This window comes from Asparagus officinalis, chromosome 4 (assembly GCF_001876935.1).
Source record: "Asparagus officinalis chromosome 4, Aspof.V1, whole genome shotgun sequence".
Lineage (NCBI taxonomy): Eukaryota > Viridiplantae > Streptophyta > Magnoliopsida > Asparagales > Asparagaceae > Asparagus > Asparagus officinalis.
Window position 1 is genome coordinate 21,661,691 of NC_033797.1, and position 27,234 is coordinate 21,688,924.

The following is a 27,234-nucleotide window of genomic DNA, read 5'->3' on the forward strand; positions in this document are numbered from 1 at the left end:
CTTTGTCAAACGATTCCGGGACAAAGCGGTGAACTGCAGAGATCCACTCACTGAGGAATTTATTCTGCAGACATGTCATAATAATCTGTCCTTGGATGTATTAGAAGTGGTAGGGGTTGTTCCCTCTAAAACTTGGAAAGAGATGAAAGTAAGAGGTGAACAAGCTGAACGCTTCCTCAAGAGAAAGAATTTGGAACGAGGTTTGCCACCAGTTAATAATCAGAATCAAAATCAAAAGCAGAACTTTAACCCTCGAGGCAGAGGAAGAAGGTCTGTAGCCGCTGTGGACGCACATCAGACGTCACAACAGCCACCGCAACAACCGCAACAATCATCCTTCCAGTTGGCGCCAAACCAGAATCAACAGCCTTCGAAGCAGTTTAAGAATTCTGAGCCCAGATTCCCAAAGGAATACTCTTTCAAAGATGATGAAGTTCCGGTCATCTTCAAATACTTGTTAGAGAACAACAAGATCAAGCTTCCACCGGTCACAAACCAAGAAGAAGCAACGAAGATCAATGACCCAAAGTATTGTGCATATCACAGAAGGGTCCACCATCCTACTAAGACATGTTATGTCTTAAAGGATAAAATTCAAACATTAATTGATGTTGGTATTGTGACGCCGAAGCCAAAAGAGAAGAAGGTAGGCGCAAACGCGGTCTCTATTAGCTTCGGATCGGTTCCTTTGTCCTGGTTTCAAGCCGAGCCAGTATCAAAGGTCAAGATGCAAACCATCAACGATGACCCTCATGGACAGCGCCAGAAGGGGCTCGTATCTCACACAGCCCCCAACGGCGAAATCCTTTGGGTTCATCCGGATTTGCTTGAAGATGAACAGTGGACGACACCCACATCAAAGAAGAAGTCAAAAGGCAAGGGAAAGGAGAAGTCCTGCTATGGAGCCTCGGCGATTCCCGAGAAGAACGATGAGGATATAGCAGCTTTATCACTTTCTGATGGAGAACAGGAAGTTTTTGCTACAAGAAGTGGAAACGAGTACCATTATAGGTATCCGGAAACCTCAGATCCAAATGCCAAAACTCTTACGGAGCTGGGGGTAGCCATAACTCCACCAGTAGCAGCTGAAAAACCTCAGAAAGTTGTTAAGCAAAAAGAAAAAGAACCTCAACACAGAGAGGTTCAAATTCCGAAGCAGTCTCGTTTTAGTCGACCGATTGGACGAGACAAACCGGAAAGCTCGAACGCACCATATCGTTTCGACGTTATGGCTCAGCTGGCTAATATCCCAGCAAGAATCACATTGTACGAGTTGCTGCGCCTCTCAAAAGAAACCAGAGAAGCTTTACAAGAAGCTTTGGCTGATTCTGAAGTATTCTTAACTCAGGTCAAGCCAGCTCCTGAAGAGCCAGAATCGTCAGTGCAGCATTGCAATCTGGCAGCCACCAAATTTCCTTGCATTGCTTTCACAAAAGAAGACATGCAAGTCAGGAATTCAAAGCATGATAGACCGTTATATTTTACTGGATATATCGGTTCGAGCATGGTTAACCGGATCCAAGTCGATCCGGGTTCCGCTGTTAGTATCATGCCACTTCGTTTGATGTACCACCTCGGAATTCCCGCCAGCAAGTTAGCCTCCACTGGAACGGTTATCTATGGTTTCAACACAAGCGGGTCACGACCGTTGGGAAAAATCCGGGTGAAGTGTCAACTCGGAGATCTGAAGTCTGAAGTCACCTGCTATGTGATCGATGCGGAGACTTCCTATAACTTACTGTTGGGTCGCCCATGGATCCACGGTAATCTTATAGTTCCCTCCACCCTCCATCAGTGTTTGAAATATGTCGACACTAATGAGGAGGTCAAGACGGTGGTCGCGGATAAGCAACCATTCAAGGGGTTAGAAAATTACTTTACTGACTCCCTTCTTTATGGTGCTGAGTCCGAAACTGAACCATCGGCCCATGGCACGGACAGCGGAGAAGAAGCTGATACCGAAGCCGGGCTCGATTATAGTGAAGGTCTTGTACTAAATGACATTGAACCTCTTGTAATCGATCTTGACGGTGATGAATCGTCGGACGAAAGTTGTAACTGGCAGCTTGCCGATGAAATAATAAATCATGATTTAGAGTACTCGCATTGTCTTGATGATGTAATGCAGAAATTGTACGACGACTCTAGTCTACATATGCCACTTCGTTCGTCTTGTACGGCGACGAAACACCTCCAAAGCTCATCTGGAACAACTATGATCCTACCCGCAAAGGCAGGGGGTGAAAAAGAGATAATCTTTGGAAAAGGGGAATCATCCCCCACTCCAGATCATTTCTTAGATAGTAATTCGGATGAAGAAAAACCCGGGCGACACTTCTCTCGGTATAGTTCTCAAGCGAATGATTATATGATGAGTCGAGGCTATGACCTTTCACTTGGTGAAGGCCTTTATTTTGGTCAAGGTATTAGGGTTCCACCCCGTTCTACCTATGTACCAAAAGGAAAACCAGATAATTACTACAGTCGTAATAGAGGTCTGGGTTATGATTCATCCGAAGACGATTATGGCCAACAAATCATTAACCAATTAATAGATAGGAGCGGACATTCATCCGACACTTCAAATTGGGATTCTGACGTGAGCATTGGTGAAAGATTCAAATCCCTAATGTCGAACATGGCGACGGTTGACCCTTCCACAACAGAAGAAGACGATCAGTTACCTGTTTGGGAAGATCCATGGATGCATTACATGAATATCCAATACGGTGATCGATTTGAGCAAAGAGAACCTCCTACCGAGGATAAAGTGGTTCAAGTTAATATGGGTGACGAAAATAATCCGAAGCCTATATTTATCAGCGGTGATCTCCCGCCAGACGAAAAAGAGGAATTAATTGCCCTCGTTAAAGAGTATATCGACGTTTTCGCATGGAACTACGAAGATATGCCAGGACTCGACCCAAATGTAGCAATGCATACCCTTAACATAAAATCGGATGCTAAACCTGTCAAGCAACAACAAAGACGGTTTCGTCCGCAAATTATGGAGGCAATAGAAGCTGAAGTTAAGAAGCTAATTGACTCGGGTTTTGTCAGAGAGGAACAACATCCTGAATGGTTGGCCAATATCGTTCCAGTCCTCAAAAAGAACGGAAAAATCAGAATCTGTATTGACTTCAGAGATCTGAATACAGCATGCCCCAAGGATGATTTTCCCCTACCGATTACGGACGTCATTATCGACAACACATGCGGGTTTGAAAGAATGTCGTTCATGGATGGATTTTCTGGGTATAATCAAATCAAGATGCATCCGGATGATGAAAAGCATACAGCTTTCAGAACACCTCTTGGCGTCTTTTGTTATACCGTTATGCCTTTCGGTTTGAAGAACGCCGGTGCTACGTATCAACGGGCGATGACGAAGATCTTTCAAGAACACCTTAGGAAGACAGTCGAATGCTACGTTGATGACCTAGTCGTTAAGAGTCGTGATAAAAATGACCACATTAACGATCTAAAGACAATGTTCGAGCTTATGAGAACTCATCAGCTGAAAATGAACCCGACTAAATCCTTCCTGGGAATGTCGAGCGGCAAATTTCTTGGATTCGTCGTCACCACAAAAGGTATTCATATTGATCCTGATAAGGTGAAGGCGATAAACGAACTGCAGCCTCCAAGAAATCTTAAAGAACTCAGAGGATTGCAAGGTCGATTAGCATATATCCGTCGGTTTATATCGAACTTGTCCGGAAAATGTCAACCGTTTTCCAAACTCGCAAAGAAAGGCGTGTCGTTCATTTGGGATGAAGCATGTCAGAAGGCATTCGAAGATATCAAGAAATATCTAGCGAATCCACCTATTCTCGTTGCACCGAAATCGGGCAAGCCGTTTTTGATTTATGTCAAAGCGACGAGCCATTCGTTAAGTGCCTTACTTGCACAAGACGACGATAACGGTCACGAGCAAGCTGTGTATTATCTGAGTCGTACATTGGTAGGAGCTGAGTCTCGTTATCCGATGATTGAGAAGGAATGCCTCGCTTTGGTATTCGCGATTCAGAAAATGCGACATTATTTAGTCGGACAGACGATTTATGTCATTTCCAACATAAATCCCGTCCGAGTGTTCATGACCCAACCGGCTTCCATGAATTGGCGTTTGGCCAGATGGGCTTTACTCTTATCGCAATATGACTTGTACTTCAAACAGCAGAAATCTGTTAAAGGACGAGCTATTTGCGACCTTCTGGCAGAAAACCCTACGAAGGATGTAGTCGAATTGTACGACGACCTGCCAGATGAAACTCACGAAGTTAATACCACCTCACATCAACAAGTGTGGCAATTGTACTTCGATGGGGCTTCCCGATCAACCAACGTGGCAAGTGCACCCGGATGTTCTAAAATCTCCTCAGGAGTGGGGGTCGTTTTAGTTTCCCCGGAAAAGCACGTCTTGCCTAGAGCATATTCACTGACTGAACCATGCTCTAATAACGTGGCTGAATACAATGCATTAATAATCGGACTTAATTTCGCCAAAGAGCTGGGGGTCGAATACCTTGAAGCTTTTGGAGATTCTCAACTGGTGGTTAATCAAATACGAGGAGAGTATGAAGTCAGAAATCGAGACCTGATTCCATACCACCAGGTGGCCATCGAAATAGCAAGCTCGTTTGAAGAATTTTTCATCGAGTACGTTCCGCGTCTCCAAAATACATACGCGGATGCATTGGCAGCATTGTCAGTATCCTTGGCTCAACCTCCCGAAACAGAGCAATTAATTACAGTGAGGACTCATCAGCTTATTGTTCCAATCTACGATTCGAATGCTAAAGAGGTATACTCAACTGGAGTTGAACCCGAAGTTCGAGATTGGCGTTTTCCTATTATTGACTACGTCTTACATGGTATATTACCTGAAGATGTAAGAGAAAGGGAATCGATTCGGCGAAGAGCGCCGAGATTTTATTACAATGCCACATCGCAAACGTTGTATCGACGAGCTTATGATGGTCTTTTACTTCGTTGTCTATCCAGTAAAGAAGCGGAACAAGCACTCAAAGAGGCACATAATGGGATATGCGGTGCACATCAGCCCGGTCCTAAACTCTGCGACCGACTTAGGAGAATCGGATATTATTGGCCAACTATGGTGAAAGACGCAGTCGATTACGCACGACAATGTGTAGTGTGTCAATTGCATGCAAATTATATGCACATACCCCCTGAATATCTGCATCCTTCGGCGACATCGTGGCCGTTTGAAACTTGGGGAATGGATATAGTAGGTCCTATTTTTCCACCTTCGGTTAAAGGGGACCGTTTCATTCTGGCAATCACCGATTATTTCTCGAAATGGGCAGAAGCAGTTCCACTTAGAGAAGTAAAGACGACCAATGTCATCAAATTTATCAAACACCATATCATATATCGGTACGGTGTGCCAAGGCGAATAGTGCACGACAACGGTCCTCAGTTCGTGAGCAACGCATTCATCAAGTTCTGCGGTAAATTCGGGATTAAAGACGTTTCGTCGACTGCTTATAATCCTACAGCTAACGGATTGGCCGAAGCTTTTAACAAGACTATCATCAAAATCCTGGCAAAATTGGTGAAAACCAATAAGCGAGATTGGGATGACAAACTCGGCGAAGCTCTCTGGGCTTATCGTACGACCGTCCGCACGCCTACCGGAGCCACCCCGTATGCTTTAACGTATGGGTGTGAAGCCGTTCTTCCATTGGAAGTGCAGATTCCTTCTCTCCGTATCGCTCTCGTAACGGGAATGACGACGGAAGAACATCATCAGAAACGTCTCGAGGAATTAGAGATGTTAGATGAGAAACGCTTGGAAGCTCAACAACAAATCGAGTTTTATCAAGCTAGAATTTCTCGGGCTTTCGATAAAAAGGTCCGACGACGAAGCTTTAAAGAAGGAGATCTAGTTCTCGCCGTTCGAAGACCTATGATTCTCACTTCTAAGAAGAAAGGCAAATTTGAACCTAAATGGGAAGGACCGTTTGTGATAGAAACAGTCTATTCGAACGGTGCATATCGCCTGGTTACCCAAGATGGCAACAAATTGATGATGCCAATAAATGGGAAGTTCCTGAAAAAATATTATCCGTAATATATTCAGGATAACCTGTGTAAAGCGGGAAGTTCCTAGAGAATCCTATATAGGATATTTCAGGATAACCCGAGATCAGTTCACTATTTTAAATGAGAAGCTGGTCATTTGAATAATTCATTGTTCTTTTACAACTTTTGTTGAGATGAGATTTAATGATAGTTAATCTTTCCTCAGCAAAACCTTGTAATATAATCATGGAAGATGAGATTTGATGATTTGTAATCTCACGCTATGAAACCCCCATCGGTCGGATTGATCAACGATCATCAGTATGTATCAGTCGACAGATTATTTCGTGTCAAATTCTTATGTTTAAAATCAAAATTTCCCACCGATTAGTTTGTGCAAATCAACAAACTCATTGTTATTTGCACCCTACTCCTATTCCTCACTTGGTCAAACCTTTAAACAGTTAGGACCAAAGCCAAAATCCCCTCTCGATTCGTTCCATGAACGAGAGGTCCACAAATTGAGCGATCAAACCTTCCTACAGTTAGGATCGTCTCAAAATTCCCACTTGGTCAAACCTTACTACAGTTAGGACCACAACCAAAATCTCCTTTCGATTCATTTTTGCGAACGAAAGGTTTACTTTTGAATTGAGTAATCAAACCTTATGACACTACTTGTACCTGCTTCTTTTAATTTGACTAAAAGGAGAGAAAGCGCACAGGTCATTAGAGGAGGCACACGGTCCGACTCATTCATTTCTCGGATTTCTCTTCCGAGAGGAGAAAGATCAGTACCTGTGTCCACAGCTGATGGATCAACGTCAGGAGTGGGTGGAACATCAGCCGATCCTTCCTTCAGAGCGTCATGCATTTGTTGGACGAAGCTTGTTTCCTCAATTTCCATACCTCCGGGAGAAGCAGCATCAGCTGACAATTCTCCTTCCTCTCGACTCCCTGCAGAAGTTGAACATGAAATAAGTTTGAACATCAAAAAAGTGTAAAAGCTATAAAAACAAATCGATACCTTGTTCATCAGAAGAAACACTACGACCGGATGTCTCTTCTACAGCAGGAAGATGAACGCGCGGTTTAGAAACAGCTTTCTTCTGTTTCTTCAGAGGGCGTGCACCAGAACCTTCATGACGATGTTTGGTGCGTAACTCAGCTCGGGGAGAAACTTGAGTTTGAGCTTGAGTAGAAGTTCGAGATATTTGCCGACGAATGAGAGGCACCATATCCTCTTCATCCTCTTCGTCGCAACTAAGAACTTCTACCGTCATCCGGTTAGGATGTTCCATGACGACTCTTTCCTTACGTTTCTTTGGAGCAGCTTGTGGTTGGGTCGGAGCGACAGAAGGCCTTACAAGTCCTCTATCAAAGAATGAATCGGGAAGGCCAGATACTTCCTCAGAACTTGATTCATTCTCGTCTTCCCCTTCTGAAGTTTCGGTTGCTTCACTATCAAACTCCTCTTCACTATCAACTGGGAGAGCCGGTTCCTTTCCTTTCCTTGATGATTCAGCAGCCTCTTTTCCTCGAGGCGACATCACAGCTTCACGGGTCACTTCTGTTGCTTGTCGTGGAGCTATCTCTTCCTCTGAGTCTGATATCCTCCTGCGTCGAGTGACAATATTGGCGGCTATCAACCATTTGCAAAAGAGGAAGGTCATCCGTAGGGGCGGTGCCTCTAAAGGAAGATCGAATTCGACATTTGTACAGCCGGCGATGCTCCAGAACCAAGCCCTCGCACCGTCGATAAGTCCACCTCGAGAGCTAAGGTGGCGGTTTGGATTGCCAACATATATCTGATCATAGCCGAACTGACGGGCGAATCGACATGGGAGATAAGGTTCAATGTGACAAGTATCTCTTACCCTGAACAACAGATATCCAGGTCGAATGTTCATCAACCATCTGAAGCACCCGACATCCAAGATGGTACGATTCTGCCTTGGGTCTTCAGCATCCACTAAGGTAGTGTTGTAAGTACCGGAGAACTGAGGGAAGCAGGGAAAAAATTCCCAACATTTGTGAATTTTAAACTGCCTCGTTATGTCCGGCTCTCGATGTTTGCTCCATTTGCAATTCTCGAGATTTTGCAACAGAGGGACACTGAGATCTACCGTATCAGGAGCCTCCATTAAATCTGGTCGATGAAGTACCAACCAGGCCATTAAGTAAGTATAGGGCAGCTCCAGCTTCGGAACGGACAGGCTGGCGGAAGGTTTCTTTTTCTCCTGAGTAAACGCGGAGATTAGTTGCCGCAATCCACTATGAATATCGGCCACCATAGCGGGAAGCAAAGATAATTTGCGACCTGTAGCCAGCTGGACGGCCGGATACAACACTTCCATTGGCATCGCATCTGCGGATTGATGGGGAACTACACATCTCTTTAACCATAAGGCTAGAAAACCTGCCAGCAGAGCAGTAGGGCTAATCGGAACACCAGCTTGCCACAGATAAGAGCGGAACTTAGTGCCGTGCAAAAATCCATCTTCTGAGCGCGAAGTATAAGAATGCGCGTTGGTTTTCTCTAACAAACGGTTAATTTCATCCGTACTCAAGGGAGACAATCCGCACACATCTGCCGAACGGACATCCAGATTCTTGAAGAGATAATCAGCGAATTGTTTTAAACTGACTTGAGGAGACTTCTTTCTGGCTTTGGGCTCCATCTCGGCCATGGCTATATGATAATGACAGGTCAATTCCCATAGAGTGTCATAGGTCGCAGTCGAGCTATCTTTCATCTTAATCAGCTGATTGGTGGTCGGAAAGAACTCTTGATATGGGACATCGCCCATAGGCAAAGCAGACACTTGCATCATTTCATGCAGTGGTAGTCCAAGTTCCCCGTTCTTGGTAAAGAATGTATTGGTGTCCGGGTTGTAGATCTCGAACAAACAAAGGAAATGACTTACACTGCTCTGCAAGCCATGCATGGTGGCACGAATCGGGACATCCAACCCTAATCCTGCTAATTCTCGCCCAAAACGTTTCAACACATATTGGGTCATCCTGGTCCACCACCACTTGTTCCCAGAATAATGGACCCATCCATAACACCTGAAAGTCTCTCTGGGCAATCTTTTTCCTGCTGCCGCTAACCGGTTCTTCACAGTGTTGGCTTGCACTATCTTTTCGTTCTGAGGAATATTGTCTTGTCCTAAGACACCCGGATGAAGTCCTCTCACATGAGCTCTTTCACTGGAACCTGGAGTTGCTTCCTTTCCAATGAAACCACAATGAATGTGCTCGTGGTTTTCGGTTAATTTCCAGAACATCTCTCGTCCAACTGATAGGTTCCTGAACATTAACAGTGAATGATCCCGAGGGATAAAAGGCAGATATAAGAATGATGATCCACTCTGGTGCAACCATTGCGCAGGCTGGCAGAAAGCAATCTTCGGATCTTTTACCGAGTCACCAAATAAGAAATCTGGCTTCCTTATGCATTGATTCGAGTCTTGCTCCGAGATCAAGGGCGCATCTGTGATTAATCGTCGTAGAACACGACAACTACCTCGCTGGATTAATTCACTATCACTTCCGTTATAATCAGATTTAAACTGGGGAGAGAATTCAATTAACGGGATCCCCTCGTAATAAGAGTGGGTCACGCTACTCCGGCCAGTAATCACATCAGCAGTAAATGTGGTAGAAGGAAATCGGACTGATAAAAGAGGCATACACATAAATGGTGTAAGTGTCATCCTAAAATTTTAGAGAAAAACGGTATATCTCATTCTATAAGATATAGTCGTTATCTCATAACAGGTGTGACGATTTTCTATCCACCATATGTATAAAGGAGGTATGCGGGCATTATAACGGCATACCAAAACCTTTCAATACATATGGGATGATGTAAAATCGCCCCTGTGTATTATGAAGTGTGTTTTGTCAAAGCAAAACAAACACTTTTAAGCGTCGATCCCCTCAAAGGAGGATACCGGCTCTTCTCGAAGGTACCTCAAAGGATACAAACGAGGATCTGCAAGCAAATACAGGTGCATATATATATGGAATGGACGAAATACAATATTTAAATTCGTGAAAAGGTGAAAGAAATATACCTCCACGTGAGATCGCAGCACTCGCACCGTCGATAAGTCCACCTCGAAAGCTAAGGTGACGATTCGGGTTGCCGACGTACATTTGATCATAGCCGAACTGACGGGCGAATCGACATGGAAAATAGGGTTCAATGTGACAAACATCTCTTACCCTGAATAATAGATATCCAGGTCGAATGTTCATCAACCATCTGAAGCACCCGACATCCAAGATAGTGCGATTCTGCCTTGGGTCTTCAGCATCTACTAAAGTAGTATTGTAGGTACCGGAGAACTGAGGGAAGCAGGGGAAGAATTCCCAACACTTGTGAATTTTAAACTGCCTCGTTATGTCGGGTTCTCGATGCCTGATCCATTTGCAATTCTCGAGACTCTGCAACAAAGGAATGCTAGAATTTGCCGTCTCAGGAGCTTCCATTAAATCTGGTCGGTGAAGTACTAACCAAGTCATCAGATAAGTGTAGGGTAGCTCCAACTTCGGAATGGACAGGCTGGCGGAAGGTTTCTTTTTCTCCTGAGTAAACGCGGAGATTAGTTGCCGTAATCCACTATGAATATCGGCCACCATAGCGGGAAGCAAAGATAATTTGCGACCTGTAGCCAGCTGGACGGTCGGATACAACACTTCCATTGGCATCGCATCTGCGGATTGATGAGGAACTACACATCTCTTTAACCATAAGGCTAGAAAACCTGCCAGCAGAGCAATAGGGCTAATCGGAACACCAGCTTGCCACAGATAAGAGCGGAACTTAGTGCCGTGCAAAAATCCATCTTCTGAGCGCGAAGTATAAGAATGCGCGTTGGTTTTCTCTAACAAACGGTTAATTTCATCCGTACTCAAGGGAGACAATCCGCACACATCTGCCGAACGGACATCCAGATTCTTGAAGAGATAATCAGCGAATTGTTTTAAACTGACTTGAGGAGACTTCTTTCTGGCTTTGGGCTCCATCTCGGCCATGGCTATATGATAATGACAGGTCAATTCCCATAGAGTGTCATAGGTCGCAGTCGAGCTATCTTTCATCTTAATCAGCTGATTGGTGGTCGGAAAGAACTCTTGATATGGGACATCGCCCATAGGCAAAGCAGACACTTGCATCATTTCATGCAGTGGTAGTCCAAGTTCCCCGTTCTTGGTAAAGAATGTATTGGTGTCCGGGTTGTAGATCTCGAACAAACAAAGGAAATGACTTACACTGCTCTGCAAGCCATGCATGGTGGCACGAATCGGGACATCCAACCCTAATCCTGCTAATTCTCGCCCAAAACGTTTCAACACATATTGGGTCATCCTGGTCCACCACCACTTGTTCCCAGAATAATGGACCCATCCATAACACCTGAAAGTCTCTCTGGGCAATCTTTTTCCTGCTGCCGCTAACCGGTTCTTCACAGTGTTGGCTTGCACTATCTTTTCGTTCTGAGGAATATTGTCTTGTCCTAAGACACCCGGATGAAGTCCTCTCACATGAGCTCTTTCACTGGAACCTGGAGTTGCTTCCTTTCCAATGAAACCACAATGAATGTGCTCGTGGTTTTCGGTTAATTTCCAGAACATCTCTCGTCCAACTGATAGGTTCCTGAACATTAACAGTGAATGATCCCGAGGGATAAAAGGCAGATATAAGAATGATGATCCACTCTGGTGCAACCATTGCGCAGGCTGGCAGAAAGCAATCTTCGGATCTTTTACCGAGTCACCAAATAAGAAATCTGGCTTCCTTATGCATTGATTCGAGTCTTGCTCCGAGATCAAGGGCGCATCTGTGATTAATCGTCGTAGAACACGACAACTACCTCGCTGGATTAATTCACTATCACTTCCGTTATAATCAGATTTAAACTGGGGAGAGAATTCAATTAACGGGATCCCCTCGTAATAAGAGTGGGTCACGCTACTCCGGCCAGTAATCACATCAGCAGTAAATGTGGTAGAAGGAAATCGGACTGATAAAAGAGGCATACACATAAATGGTGTAAGTGTCATCCTAAAATTTTAGAGAAAAACGGTATATCTCATTCTATAAGATATAGTCGTTATCTCATAACAGGTGTGACGATTTTCTATCCACCATATGTATAAAGGAGGTATGCGGGCATTATAACGGCATACCAAAACCTTTCAATACATATGGGATGATGTAAAATCGCCCCTGTGTATTATGAAGTGTGTTTTGTCAAAGCAAAACAAACACTTTTAAGCGTCGATCCCCTCAAAGGAGGATACCGGCTCTTCTCGAAGGTACCTCAAAGGATACAAACGAGGATCTGCAAGCAAATACAGGTGCATATATATATGGAATGGACGAAATACAATATTTAAATTCGTGAAAAGGTGAAAGAAATATACCTCCACGTGAGATCGCAGCAGGGGCAGCCTCCTCAGGGCTCTGAACAGTCGGTCGGATTCCCTTCCCTCGAGCTCTACGTGGCGACATGATGAGTATGTGATCTACATTGAAATCCAAGAGGAAGGTTAAGATTTTGAACATGAAATCGACAAAAAAATAGGACAAATACAACTGAAATGCTGCATGCACAGTCACAGGTTGCCAAAAGTCAAGATTTTGAAGAAAAGAGGGGAAACAGACCTTTCAAATCCAAATGAAATCTCTTCAAATCGAAGCACCACCAAAGTCAGAAACGAAGAGAAGAAGAAGAGGTGAAGAACTGGTCGAAAATCGCTCGAAAATCGCCCAAGAATCGCCTGAAAATCGCAAAAAAGTCGACGTGAAAAAACCCTAAAACCCTAAGTCCCGACTTTTATAGCCTCTGCCTCGCTGAGCGAGACAGAAAACTCTGTCTCGCCGAGCGAGACAGTAAACTTTTCTGTTTTGCACTATGGAACAGTGGAATACTCCAATGGGTACACGAGTCTAAACTGTATTCCCACCCTCAACAGGAAGTTTCTGGAGAATATTAATCTGAATATTCTTAAGGATAACCTGAGGAATTCTCAATGGATATACCAATTCAATGGTAAACGCTGAATTCACAAGAGCAAGTATCAACTTCAATTCAAGATCTCGACAACGGTCAAGCGATAAACGCGACGCCGGGAGAACGTTAGCTATTCTACGAAGAACTGGATAGACTAACAGCAGAAGAGGTTAAACATTGAAGCCATTTACAAGTCCTTTCATACGATCTATTCAGCCAAGCATTGAAGGGATCGTAAGTAAAATCTATCTTATCCAAAGTATCCCATGCTCCTCTATAAAAGAATGAGTCTGGAATACTTTGGAGGGGGTATCTGTAGGCGTCAAAAAATGCTAATAGATATCCCAAGCATAGAGAAGATCACTCAAAAATTCACAAGAAAGGATTTCATACTGTTTTGGAAAAATCAAAACAAGTATGAACTGTCTCGCCAGCGAGACAGTCTTTGCTGTCTCGCCAGCGAGACAGTGTTGAAATAGTCAAAACTACATTTGTAACTGCCCTACACGTGTCCATTAACTGCCAAGGGACGTGGGAAACATCATGGGCGAAAATCACGTGGATAACTGCCAAAATAACGGAGTTTGAAACGTGAGAGAACAGTTACAGCGAGAAACTGCCATTTTCCGAGACAGCATTTACTGTCTCGCTGAGCGAGACAGCAAATTTACTGTCTCGCGGGTCGAGACAGCAAACGCTGTCTCGCCCAGCGAGACAGTAAACACTGTCTCGCCGTACTGACTTCTTCGATTGTTAAGTTTTTGCAGTTACTGACCCTTGAGGCTATAAATACCCCCCTAGGGTCACTTCTGACGAGGATCGAGCATTTGTTAGAGCATTCCAGAGCAGAGAGAGCAGAGATTTGAGTTCTTTTCTTGCAACGCCTTGAAATTAAGCTTCGACTTGATTTTAAGAAGAACGACTATCTTACTTCGATAAGATATCGTTTCAATTTCTACTTCGATAACGAAGTTAGAATCATAAGCCCCCTCTTCACGATCTGTGAATCGGCGGTCCACGAACCAAAGCGTTCCCGGCACAGGCAAAGTCCCACGAAAACGAGAATTGATAGACGATTTTCGTGTTTGTTTCTCAAGAGTTGTAATTTTTGTTTTGTTGTGTAGAAAAAGTCTTATAAAAAGATTATTCTTTCGAATTTGTTGTAATCGAACAAAGTTATAATGAATTCCACAACAGCGACTTTTGAACCAAACACGTGGTTCCATACTCCCACTAATATCACCATTTTCAATGAACCTGTCATTTCTAGTTTCAACAATTTTTATGCTATGGATAGGACAATAAAATCTATACTCTTTAGATTTTTCTAGATAACCAATGAAGAAACCACTGGTTGTTCTAGAGTCTAGTTTCTTTTCATGTGGATTATAAATTCGTATTTCCACAGGACAATCCCAAACATAAAGGTGTCTCAAATTGGGTTTCCTTCCCGTCCACAGTTTGAAAGGAGTCTTTGGAACTGCCTTACTAGGAACCCTGTTTGATAAATACATTACAGTTTTTAAAGCATACATCCACAATGATAAGGGTAAAGAAGAATAGCTCAACATACTCCTAACCATGTCCATTAGTGTATGATTACGCCTTTCTGCAACATCATTTTGTTGCGGTGTACCTGGCATAGTGTACTAAGCGCATATGCCACGCTTTTCAAGAAATTTAGCAAATGGACCAGGGCATTGTCCTGTTTCGTTATATTTTTCATAAAATTCACCATCTCTATCAGATCTAATAATTTTTACCTTTTTGTTTAATTGTCTTTCAACCTCATTAATAAATACCTCTAGGGCATCTACTGATTGAGATTTTTCATGCAACAACTAATTGTCTTTCAACCTCATTAATAAATACCTCTAGGGCATCTACTGATTGAGATTTTTCATGCAACAAATAGACATATCCATAACGTGAAAAATCATCCTCTACTGATTGAGATTTTTCATGCAACAAATAGACATATCCATAACGTGAAAAATCATCAATAAAGGTGGTAAAATATTTTTTTATTAAAGGATGGAACATCAAATGGTCCACATATATCGGTGTGTATAATTTCAAGGAGCTGAGTGCTTCTTGTGGCAGCTTTCTTAATTGTATGATTTGTATATTTTCCTTTAATACAATCTATACAAATACCAAGATCGGTAAAATCCAAATTAGGAAGGATTTCATTCTTTACTAATCTTTGTATTCTTTCTTTGGAAATATGTCCCAAATGTTTATGCCACAAATAAGCTGAACTTTCATCCACTAAACTTCGTTTAGTTCCAACATTATGATGCAAGGTTAACAGAGTTTCAGCAAAAAGATTATCAAGCTTTAATTTGTATAAACCATCAGAGAGAACACCAGAACCAATAAGATGACTATGCTTAAACAAACTGAAACAACCATTTCCAAATTTAAAAGAGTATCCAGCGACATCAAGTTTAGATAAAGAAACTAAGTTGCGAGAAACAGTAGGAACATAAAGGGTTTGAAAAAGATCTAAATGATGTCTAGTGTCTAAAAACAAGCGGTAGGTTCCAATGGCCTTAACTGGAGTTTTGACTCGATTTCCCATGAAGATGAAATTTTCATTTGGATTTATGGTTTGGGTCGTAAGGAATCCATGCATCACATTTGAAACATGAGTGGTAGAACCAGAGTCAATCCACCAAGTATTATAAGGAACTTCTGTTAGGTTTGATTCGAAACATACAAAAACAAGAGGTTTACCTTTCTTTTCGAACCATGCCTTACGTTTTAGGCAATCTTTCTGATAGTGTCCAGGCTTTTTGCAGAAATGACACTTATCGTTCTTTCGTTCCTTCTTATGGATTTGGACAGGCGGCACATTATCTTTCAGTGCTCTTTTCTTTCCCTTTTCATTATACTTTACTGGTTTCTTTCCATCTCCTTGATGACCCATGAGATTAATTGAGTGAGTTCCTTGTTTCTTAAGCCTTGCTTCCTCTTGAATGAGCATACTTTGCAATTCAGTCATATTCCACTTATCTTTTATAGTATTATAGTTTATTTGGAATGGACCATACTCATAAGGTAAGGAGTTTATGATAAACTGCACAATGAAACTTTCACTCACTTCCATTTCTATAGATCTCAATCTTGCTGCTGTGTTTGTTATTTCAGTGACATGCTCATGCATGGTACGAGAACCATCAAACTTCATGGTGGTCAACGTACCCATTAATGTCCCTACAATTGACTTATCAACAGAGTCAGATTGCGAGAGATCTTCCACAAACTTTATAAATTCCTTTGCTTTAACAGTCTTAGGAATTATGGACTTAATGTTGTTTGCTATCGTCATCTGCATGAACATTAAGCTAAGTCTATTTGATTTTTCCCAAGCATAATGAAAAATCTTTCATCAGCATTGCTAGAATCAGTAATAGCAGCGGGCTTGTCATACAGAAGTGCTGAATCAAGATCCAGAACAACCAGGTGAAACTGAACTTGTTCACTCCATTCATGAAAATTAAGCTCATTGAACTTTACATTAGACGAGGCTTGCGAATGAAGAGAAATAGGTGCTGCAAATATATAGAATACTGACATATTAATGCTTTAAGTCATAAACTTAAACTTAATAATACATATTTAGATAACATTCAAATTAAACAATAAACATACATCGAAGTTCTCCTTTGGGTGATCCATCAATGTACAACAGTGAACATAATTGATGCTTAGTTTTATTTCATATGATTAGCAATTATATATACTCCAATTAGACATGCTTGCTATCTTTGGATATTCTAAACATATCTAATCAGATATCAATTAGACATGCTTGCTATCTTTGGATATTCTAAACATATCTAATCAGATATATTAATTAACCACAGTCATGTTTATAGGGATATTCTAAACATATCTAATCAGATATATTAATTAACCACAGTCATGTTTATAGATTATAAAATTTATGAATCAACCTTTGGGCGATTCTTAAATATTTTATAATCAATAAACCTCAATCTACTCATGACAACATATATATACGTTTATATCATTTCATTAGTAGCATCACTTAATCATGAGTAATTGAAATTATATTATTACAATTTGAGAAGTATGGAACTTCAAGGTATGGCCACTTTGGTGACTAACAAACCATCCATAAAAATTTAAATTTCAAATTGTATAATGGAATCTAGACAATAACGTTATAATAAGCCCGCAAATAGTAGTCCATGAAGATTAACAATTCATGCATAATTAGTGCATTGATATAAACAGAAATATCATGCAGGCAAAATAGACAAATAGGCAGCATCACATGCAACCAAAATAAAAAACAAATTAGCAAAAACATAAGGCCTAAGGCCCATCAACGACTTTAAATATATATGGTGTAGCCCTAGGGGTTTGATCACCTGACCTCTAGTCCAAACCCTCAAGCCTTACCACTAGGCTATTTTACCTAAAGTATTTAGTATAATCAAAATATGTATACATAATAAATGGACAGCCAGTTCCGAATTTTATAGTAATGGTTCAGGTATTGAATTTAATACGAAATTATCAAAACATTTATAGTATTCAATAATCAACGAAAAAAATTTTAATTATATAATTTTAAACATTTAATTAACAGTAATAGAGTTATTTGACAAGAAACAAGAATCATTATGGAAAATCATAAGTTCTTTAATCAATGCTCTGATACCACATGTAAACTTAAATTCTTAAGTAAATCAAACTTCATTTTGATTTAATCATCATAATACCAAGATCTTAGAACTATATGATTTTCACAATGAACAATCTAATTAAGAAAACGTACCTTGATCTATGATTTGAAACTTGGAGAGAAATTGATTGCAAGATGAACAACCTTGAAGACTTGAGTTTCTCTCCCTTAACCCTTTTTAAGCTTTTCTGAAATTTTCTTGATGGAGAGAAATTTTTTCCCCATACAAGGTAGAGAGAGGACCAAGCCTTTTAAAATAAAATAATTACTCACAATCCATCAATGTGAGTAGTTATCTTGACCAATAGGAACTTAGCATAAAATGTGATTAGTTATATAACTAAAATAAATCATGACCAGTTTCTTAAACCAAAAGAAAAAAAAACGTGGCCACTAAAATTGTTTAAAACAAAAACGTGAGCCACTACACTAAAATCTAACATTTAACTCCTAAAAGAATATGTTTTCAATTCTGTTGGCCTCTTTGTTTTGATGATGTTTAACAAACAATTTATCACTAATATTGTTTGTCTAGTGTTTGTACTTATCTATTTATTGTAGACAAACAACATGTTAGAGGTTGGATGGATTGCGTCATAACGATCATATCAAATGGAGGTTGGTGGAATAGTGGTTGAAGCATTGCAATTCAAGTTAAAGATTCAAGTTCAAGCTTCATCCGCGAGTGTACCAAGATAGATCTTCGTTGAAGATCACAAGCTTGGGTATATTTAGTTTAGGTTTATATTATGTGTGTTAGTACTTTAAGCTCAATCATATACACACATACACGTTTTGGTTTTGTATATATATAGTTATATATATCCATATATGTTTTTGTTTGATAGGTTTCAAGTTTTACTATGAAACAATTGAATACAATTGGAAAACATATTTTTGTTTCATACTTAAATGCATTTATATGATTTCATCAATATTAATTTTATTTAGTTCCATGAAATCATGTTTTAGTGTATTATATGTGTATTTTGATAAAATATTATATTTATTGTTTATAGACTTCATAACAATAGCTTATATCTTCTATTAAGTCTACAAAATCATTTTGTATTGTTTCAAAACATGGTTTAGTCAAAATGTTAAAATTCATATATTTATATTTTCATGTTTTAGACTATTTTGTAAAATAATGATATTTTTCATATGGGAGTTCCTTTTTAAAAATCAGTCTTTGTAACATGTTTATTATCAGGTCTACAATCATTCCACAAAGTTTTATATTTTTTAGAATTTATTTGATATTTTTAAACAGGGTTTTAAAATGAGAAAATCACTTTCAAACCTGTTTTCTCATATGTCAGTTTACGATCGATCGCCATGGTCGACCGCGCCTTTGTTTTTAACCTGCGGAGCCAATAGCAACTTTCACGGTCGACCGTCAGCTCAAAAATTCTCACGGTCGACCGTCAAAGTTTCTGGAATTTTCTGAGTCTCGAAAGTGGCTCGCGGTCGACCGCAAGATTTTCACGGTCGACCGTCGTTCACTCCAATGGTCATTTTCTACAGAATCTGATTTTCGATTCTGTTGGTTTTTTGTTCATTCCTGTTGGGCTTTTGGCTGAGGTTTTGGGAGGCTATAAATACCCCATTGATCTCAGTTCTCAAAACAATCCAAGAAGTTTTTAAACAAGTTTTAAAAGAATTTAAGTTTGGTTTAAGTTTGTTTAAGAAGCTTTTAAGCATTTGGAAGTTTGAGTTTGTGAAATCAATTTCACAAGAGCTTGAGGAGATCATCTATTGGTGTTTGGGCACCCAACTATTCTCCCTCTACCTCTTAATCTATTGAGAAGTTTTCTAAACTCTATTTCTAGCTTTACATCTATTTGTTTGATTATCATTTTATTAAAGCTAGTTTTATATTGAGTTTAGTTGATTTAATTTCACTCATTGTTTACACACACCCACTTGAGCTTATTGTATTTGCATACATTGTATATTTGGGTTGGTGAGAGTTGTAACAATTGAGTGTGAGCTTTCATTGTGTTCTCATCCATATTAGAGAACAATCATTTATTGTAATTGTGCTTATTATGAGATTCACTTTGTAATACACTTGTACACCGAGAGAAGTGTGTGGCGAGAGTCAAAAATCATCCCAAGAGGAGTAGCGTCGGTTGAAGAACCTAGGGAGAGGTTGTATCCGAGCACTTGAGGGAGACACGTCTAGTTCTAACACTTGAGAGGGTGTAGAGTGGGATTGCAAGAGTGTTGATTGTAGAGTTTTTGGTAAACTAGAAAACCGAGTGTGAGGTGTAAACGTTGTTCGGGTAAACGTAAAAAACCTGGTTGTGATTGTAGATTTCTCCCCGGGAGTGGGGAGCGGAGACGTAGGACGGAAGGTCCGAACCTCGTGATCATATTGTGTGTTTGCATTGTTTATTTGCACACTATCACTCTTGTTTTGTTTATGTTTATTTCACCCTTATGTTAATTTATATATCGTTGCATATATCTCATAGTATATCTCATTGCTAGGATATATCTCTTTGTTCATATTGCTTATCCTATCTCATATATCTTTTTGTAATTCATACTTGCTAGGATAACTTGTTATTAGTTTTAATTGGTATAAAATCAGATTAGATTAGCATAAAACCCTAATCACCCCCCTCTAGGGTCTAACAATTGGTATCAGAGCTTTGTGCTCTTTGATTTAAGGTCTAATCCCCTCGAGTTAAAGATCCAAGTTATCTTTTTGTGCTAATCTAGTTATGATTGTATTTGTCTTGCTTGCATATATTCACATATATATCATGAATATGAGTGTATTTTATTTAGGCTATGAATCAAATGTTGCTCCTAAATTTATTAATTTTTCCTATGCACAATGGGCTTCTAGATTTAAGCTATTTGTGCAATTTACAAATATTGATTTATGGAGAGTTATTGATAATGCTTATATTGTGTCCACTTTGGAGAAATCCAAGTGGAGTAAAAATGATAAAAGATTATTTACAATAAACAAAATTTTGTTAGAATATTTGCTAAATACTTTTGATTCATCTATGTCTAACAAATTTGTTTATTTTGATAGTGCTTACACTTTATAGATATTTATTGAAGCACATCAAGGAGACTTAGAGGAGATTCAACGCGTTTTGGTGGAATCGACTTTAAGTAAGGTTGGAGTATCATCATCATGCACACGGCCGCTAGGCGATAGCCCTAGCGAGGTATGCGATTCGGATTCCGAAAGTGAATTATCCATTAACGAACTCGCTTGTGCATATGATAGATTAGCGCATGCCTATAAGAAATTATAAAATGATTTTATTGATCTTAAAAGCAAGCATGTAGAATTAAAATCTGATCATGAGTTGCTAGGTTCCAAATTTGATATCATTGCTAAAGAGAATGTTACACTTAAAGAAAATAATGATATATTGAATTTGGAAAATAAAAATTTGAGCTCATCTATTATTAGTTTAACTCATGCAAATAAAGATGCCACGCTAGAAGTAGAATGCGTTAGAAATGAATTTGATAACCATACAAGCTCTACTTCTATTATCAATGATGTCGTGCCTAATGTTGAGTTGAATCTTGTCAAAAATCACATATCATCTTTAGATTCAATATTAACTTCATGCATTGATAATCATAAGAAGCTTATGAATATGTGTGCCAAATCTGAGTCTAAATCATCCACTCATTATGCACACATATATAGCAAAGTTTATAAATACACTATTTGTGGTCGTAAAGGCCATTTGTCAAAATTTTGCTATGATGCACATAAACCTACAAAATCAAATGTTCCTTGTGCATCTCATCAAGCCTCTTCATCACACACTCATGTACATGCACATAATGTTCATCATAAGCATGCTAGTGTGTATCAATATAATTATTATGGTCGGTTTGGGCATTTGGCAAAGTTTTGCTTTGATTTGAAAAAGAATTCAAGTTTGCCAAATATTTCTAGTAAACCACATGTTTTAAAATATGATGTTTGTGGTAGGTTTGGACACTTAGCGAAATTTTGCTTTGATTTACAAAATATTTCAAAATCGCAAGTTGTTCCAAAAGAACTACATTTGTTTGATGATGTTTCTCATTTGCAAAATAAATTTAAAAGACAATATTTATTTGTAAATGATTCCTGTGCACGTCCACTTGGTCAATACAACTCATTTCAACCTTTTCATTGTACATATTACAAGCGGAAAGGTCATATGTATAATTTTTGTTTTGACCGTGCTAGTGTACAAAATGCGCCCAAATGGGTTCATAACCCTAGGGATTTGAACTTTATCGATAGGGGTCATGTCCCTAAACAATCCGGCACCAAGAATGCTTGGGTGCCAAAATGATTTGTTTTTAACCAAGAACTTAGTATTTTTATCTTTTTTTTCTTGGTTTTTTAAAACATGCTTCGAAAAATTTAAATATGAAAATAATTTTTCTTTGATCAAATCTTTTGTTTTCATAACTATGAGTTTCATTTTTCATGAGAGGTTTATATTTATGTAACCCTCTGGGTTTATTGAGTGTTTATTCCTAAATTATGTTTACCGGGTACTAGAATGATTATATGGGTTGGAACAAACTTAAGAGCTTGATATATTGTTGCCTCTCTTAAAATTCTTTTGTCAAAGATTTTATTTTGATTCGTTGCTTTGAATTCATTATATTTCACTTATATGATGATATTTATATGTTTGTGCTCATGGATCATCTATTCGTGCCTTATAATGTATTCTATGAGTGGTTTGATCAAGTTATACAAAGAAAATTTTCCTTTTTTTGATCAAACATTGTTTTTGGACTCAAATTTTGATTTATGATTTCTTTTTATTGATTTGTTTTCAATTGAAAACTTTTTTGCATGATTTTCATGTTCTTCTTCTTTTGATTTTATAAATCCATACATTGTTATGATTTATTTTGAAAATATCCATTCTTGATTTTGTTTCTTTATCCCCCTACATATAAGCAACTTATTTTCCTTCATGGATCCTCCTTCATAAACATTTTTTTAATGATGCCTTTTTGGATCATCATTTCATCTCTTTGGGGCAAGTATGATAAATGTTTGGTTTGTATATATACATCTTGAAATCTTTGTAACATCCTTCATGATGTTATATATACATATGTGTTCTTATTGTTCTTTTGCATGTGAGTTGTTTAGCAAATTTTTGCTTGCTCACATGTTTTGCCATGATCTTTACTGCATACACTCCATATGGTATTTTGATAGGGGGAGCAATCCTTATATTTTTTTTATACTTACTCATGCATATTGATAGGGGGAGTTTTTGCTCTCTTCATCCTTTTGTCCCCTTTTTGATATTGTCAAAGGGGGAGAAATATTGTGAGTATATCTTTTTTTGGTTATATGCATGATAATTCTAATTTACATATTAACTTCCTTTCATGCATATATCCTTTCTGTAAATTATTTGTTATTATCAAAAAGGGGGAGATTGTTGGCTCTTTATTTTGATGATGTTTAACAAACAATTTATCACTAATGTTGTTTGTCTAGTGTTTGTACTTATCTATTTATTGTAGACAAACAACATGTTGGAGGTTGGATGGATTGCGCCATAACGATCATATCAAATGGAGGTTGGTGGAATAGTGGTTGAAGCCTTGCAATTCAAATTAAAGATTCAAGTTCAAGTTTCATCCGCGAGTGTACCAAGATAGAGCTTCGTTGAAGATCACAAGCTTGGGTATATTTAGTTTAGGTTTATATTATGTGTGTTAGTACTTTAAGCTCAATCATATACACACATACACGTTTTGGTTTTATATATATATAGTTATATATATACATATATGTTTTGGTTTGATAGGTTTCAAGTTTTACTATGAAACAATTGAATACAATTGGAAAACATATTTTTGTTTAATACTTGTATGCATTTATATGATTTCATCAATATCAATTTTATTTAGTTTTATGAAATCATGTTTTAGTGTATTATATGTGTATTTTGATAAAATACTATATTCATTGTTTATAGACTTCATAACAATAGTTTACATCTTCTATTAAGTCTACAAAATTATTTTGTATTGTTTCAATACATGGTTTAGCCAAAATGTCAAAATTCATATGTTTACATTTTTATGTTTTGGACTATTTTCTAAAATGATGATATTTTTCATTTGGGAGATCCTTTTTGAAAACCAGTCTTTATAGCATGTTTACTATCATGTCTACAATCATTTTCCAAAGTTTTATATTTTTTGGAATTTATTTAATATTTTTAAACAGGGTTTTAAAATCAGAAAATTACTTTCAAACCTGTTTTCTCATATGTCAGTTTACGATCGACCGCCACGGTCGACCGCGCCTTTGTTTTTAACCTGCGGAGCCAATAGCAACTTTCACGATCGACAGCCACGGTCGACCGTCAGCTCAAAAATTCCCACGGTCGACCGTCACGGTCGATTGTCAATGCTTTTGGAATTTTCTGAGTCTCAAAAGTGGCTCGCGGTCGACCGCGAGATTTTCACGGTCGACCGCCGTTCACTCCAACGGTCATTTTATACAGAATCTGATTCAGATTCTGTTGGTTTTTTGGTCATTTCTGTAGGGCTTTTGGCTGAGGTTTTGGGAGGCTATAAATATCCCATTGATCTCAGTTCTCAAAACAATCCAAGAAGTTTTTAAACAAGTTTTAAAAGAGTTTAAGTTTGGTTTAAGTTTGTTTAAGAAGCTTTTAAGCATTTGGAAGTTTGAGTTTGTGAAATCAATTTCATAAGAGCTTGAGGAGATCATCAATTGGTGTTTGGGCATCTAACTATTCTCCCTCTACCTCTTGATCTATTAAGAAGTTTTCTAAACTCTATTTCTAGATTTACATCTATTTGTTTGATTATCATTTTATTAAAGCTAGTTTTATATTGAGTTTAGTTGATTTGATTTCACTCATTGTTTATACATACCCACTTGAGCTTATTGTATTTGTATATATTGTATATTTGGGTTGGTGGGAGTTGTAACAATTAAGTGTGAGCTTTCATTGTGTTCTCATCCATATTAGAGAACAATCATTTATTGTAATTGTGCTTATTGTGAGATTCACTTTGTAATATACTTGTACACCGAAAGAAGTGTGTAGCGAGAGTCGGGGATCGTCCCAAGAAGAGTGGCGTCGGTTGATGAACCTAGGGAGAGGTTGTATCTGAGCACTTGAGGGAGACACATCTAGTTCCAACACTTGAGAGGGTGTAGAGTGGGATTGCAAGAGTGTTGATTGTAGAGTTTTTGGTAAACTATAAAACCGAGTGTGAGGTGTAAACGTTGTTCGAGTAAGCGTAGAAAACCCGGTTGTGATAGTGGATTTCTCCCCGGGAGCGGGGAGTGGAGACGTAGGACGGAAGGTCCGAACTCCGTGATCATATTGTGTGTTTGCATTGTTTATTTGCACACTATCACTCTTGTTTTGTTTATGTTTATTTCACCCTTATGTTAATTTGTATATCCTTGCATATATCTCATAGTATATCTCATTGCTAGGATATATCTCTTTGTTCATATTGCTTATCCTAGCTCATATATCTTGTTGTAATTCATACTTGCTAGGATAACTTGTAATTAGTTTTAATTAGCATAAAATCAGATTAGATTAGCATAAGACCCTAATCACCCCCCTCTAGGGTCTAACAAATTCCGTTTTTTTTAAAAGAGATTTTTACATAAAAATAACATTTGCTTTTGTCCAATTTGATGAATAAAAAAAAGAGGATTTTTACATGAAAATAACATTTGCTTTTGTCTAATTTGATGGATGTCATCCTTTACTTATTTTTCACTTTTAACTTGGGTTAGTATTGCAATGCCACACCACTGGGCGATTTCTCATATTTTTACTAGAATAAAAAATAGAAACAAGTCTTAGAAAAAAACGTGTTAATAAAAGCTTTGATACCATTTGTCAAGCGCCGAGCTCGTAAGCCCGTTGGCACGTGCAAGTCGTGGGACCCACCAAGTGTACCGTGTTGTTTGGCTCACGTCACTGTCAAAACCGAGGATTTTTACATGAAAATAACATTTGCTTTTGTCTAATTTGATGGATGTCATCCTTTACTTATTTTTCACTTTTAACTTGGGTTAGTATTGCAATGCCACACCACTGGGCGATTTCTCATATTTTTACTAGAATAAAAAATAGAAACAAGTCTTAGAAAAAAACGTGTTAATAAAAGCTTTGATACCATTTGTCAAGCGCCGAGCTCGTAAGCCCGTTGGCACGTGCAAGTCGTGGGACCCACCAAGTGTACCGTGTTGTTTGGCTCACGTCACTGTCAAAACCGCTTAGCCGATGTTACACTTGAACCCCCATAACTTACATTACAAACACTCAACACTTTTACTCACCCACCGAGGTAGGACTATAATTTGGGGATCTCACACAATATCCATAATACCCTCTCTTAATCTTTATGCCAAGCAACCAAGCTCTAACCTTAAACCTAATTTGCGCTGCCTCGGCCCGCAGCTCAGCCTCTGGCGCTCCTGGAGGACACGCTGGCATCGAGTTCGATCCCATCCCAACTCTAACACAATCAATCTCCTACAATCACGCTAAGAAAGACAAGCATCCCCTCACACGCACCAACTATTTGATGAAATCCCCAAACCACACATTAGTATAGCAACCGCCATCTGAACCATCGCCAGCCGTCCACCGCCCAACCACTTGCGACGATCGTCGATCGTCAACGCTGCTCACAAGATTCAATCTCAACCCAACATCAATAGTACCAATCGTCCTTGCCATCAAAGCCTGCTCAACTACATGCGGCGACACAGTTTATTGTTAGGATTAGGGTACTACTTAGTATGTGGAGTAGATGAGGGTGTTTCTGGAAGAATGGGTCTTTCTTTAGCAGAAGTCGCCCACATGTGTGACAATATTGCAACAATAACCTAAATTAAAGGTGGTTTCTATCAAAAAATAAAATTAAAAATAAATCGTAAACAGTGGTATATATCAATTTAAGTAAAAGTAAATGTGGTTTGCATATTAAAAAAAAATTAATACATGTTTTCTAAATGAAACCGAATGCTTTCGCTAGGGCTGAGCACGGTTCGGTTCGGTTTGGTTTTTATCAAAATTTGAACAACCGAACCGAACCGCCTATTATTCAAAACCGAACCGAACTGTTGCAAGTCAGTTCGGTGTGGTTCGGTTCGGTTTGTTCGGTTCTAAATTCAGCAATAATAAAGCCTGCTATATACTAGTTTACATGCTATATAGCCAGTCTCCACTCAAACTTAGACAACAAAAAAGATTGAATTATTAGCTTGACCACTCGATTCAACACCAACATTGTACATACACACAGCCATTGGCTTGGAAGAATTATTGACTTGAATTAGGATTTCAGGGCTTAGGAAGTATTATTGACTTGAATTACGATACTAGGGCAATTTAAACACCAGCATCAAAT

The 27,234-nt window shown here is 38.9% G+C and overlaps 1 protein-coding gene across 1 annotated transcript in view; it reads right to left on the reverse strand.

Annotated features, from left to right (window-relative positions):
• The window catches only part of LOC109838334, a 40,636-nt gene extending 32,912 nt beyond the window's left edge, over positions 1-7,724 (reverse strand). Inside the window, exons 1-2 of the mRNA XM_020406785.1 lie at positions 7,079-7,724; positions 6,850-7,008 (exon numbers count right to left, since the gene is read on the reverse strand). Coding sequence (XP_020262374.1) covers positions 6,850-7,008; positions 7,079-7,724 — 805 coding nt within the window. The remainder of the gene's footprint in view (positions 1-6,849; positions 7,009-7,078) is intronic.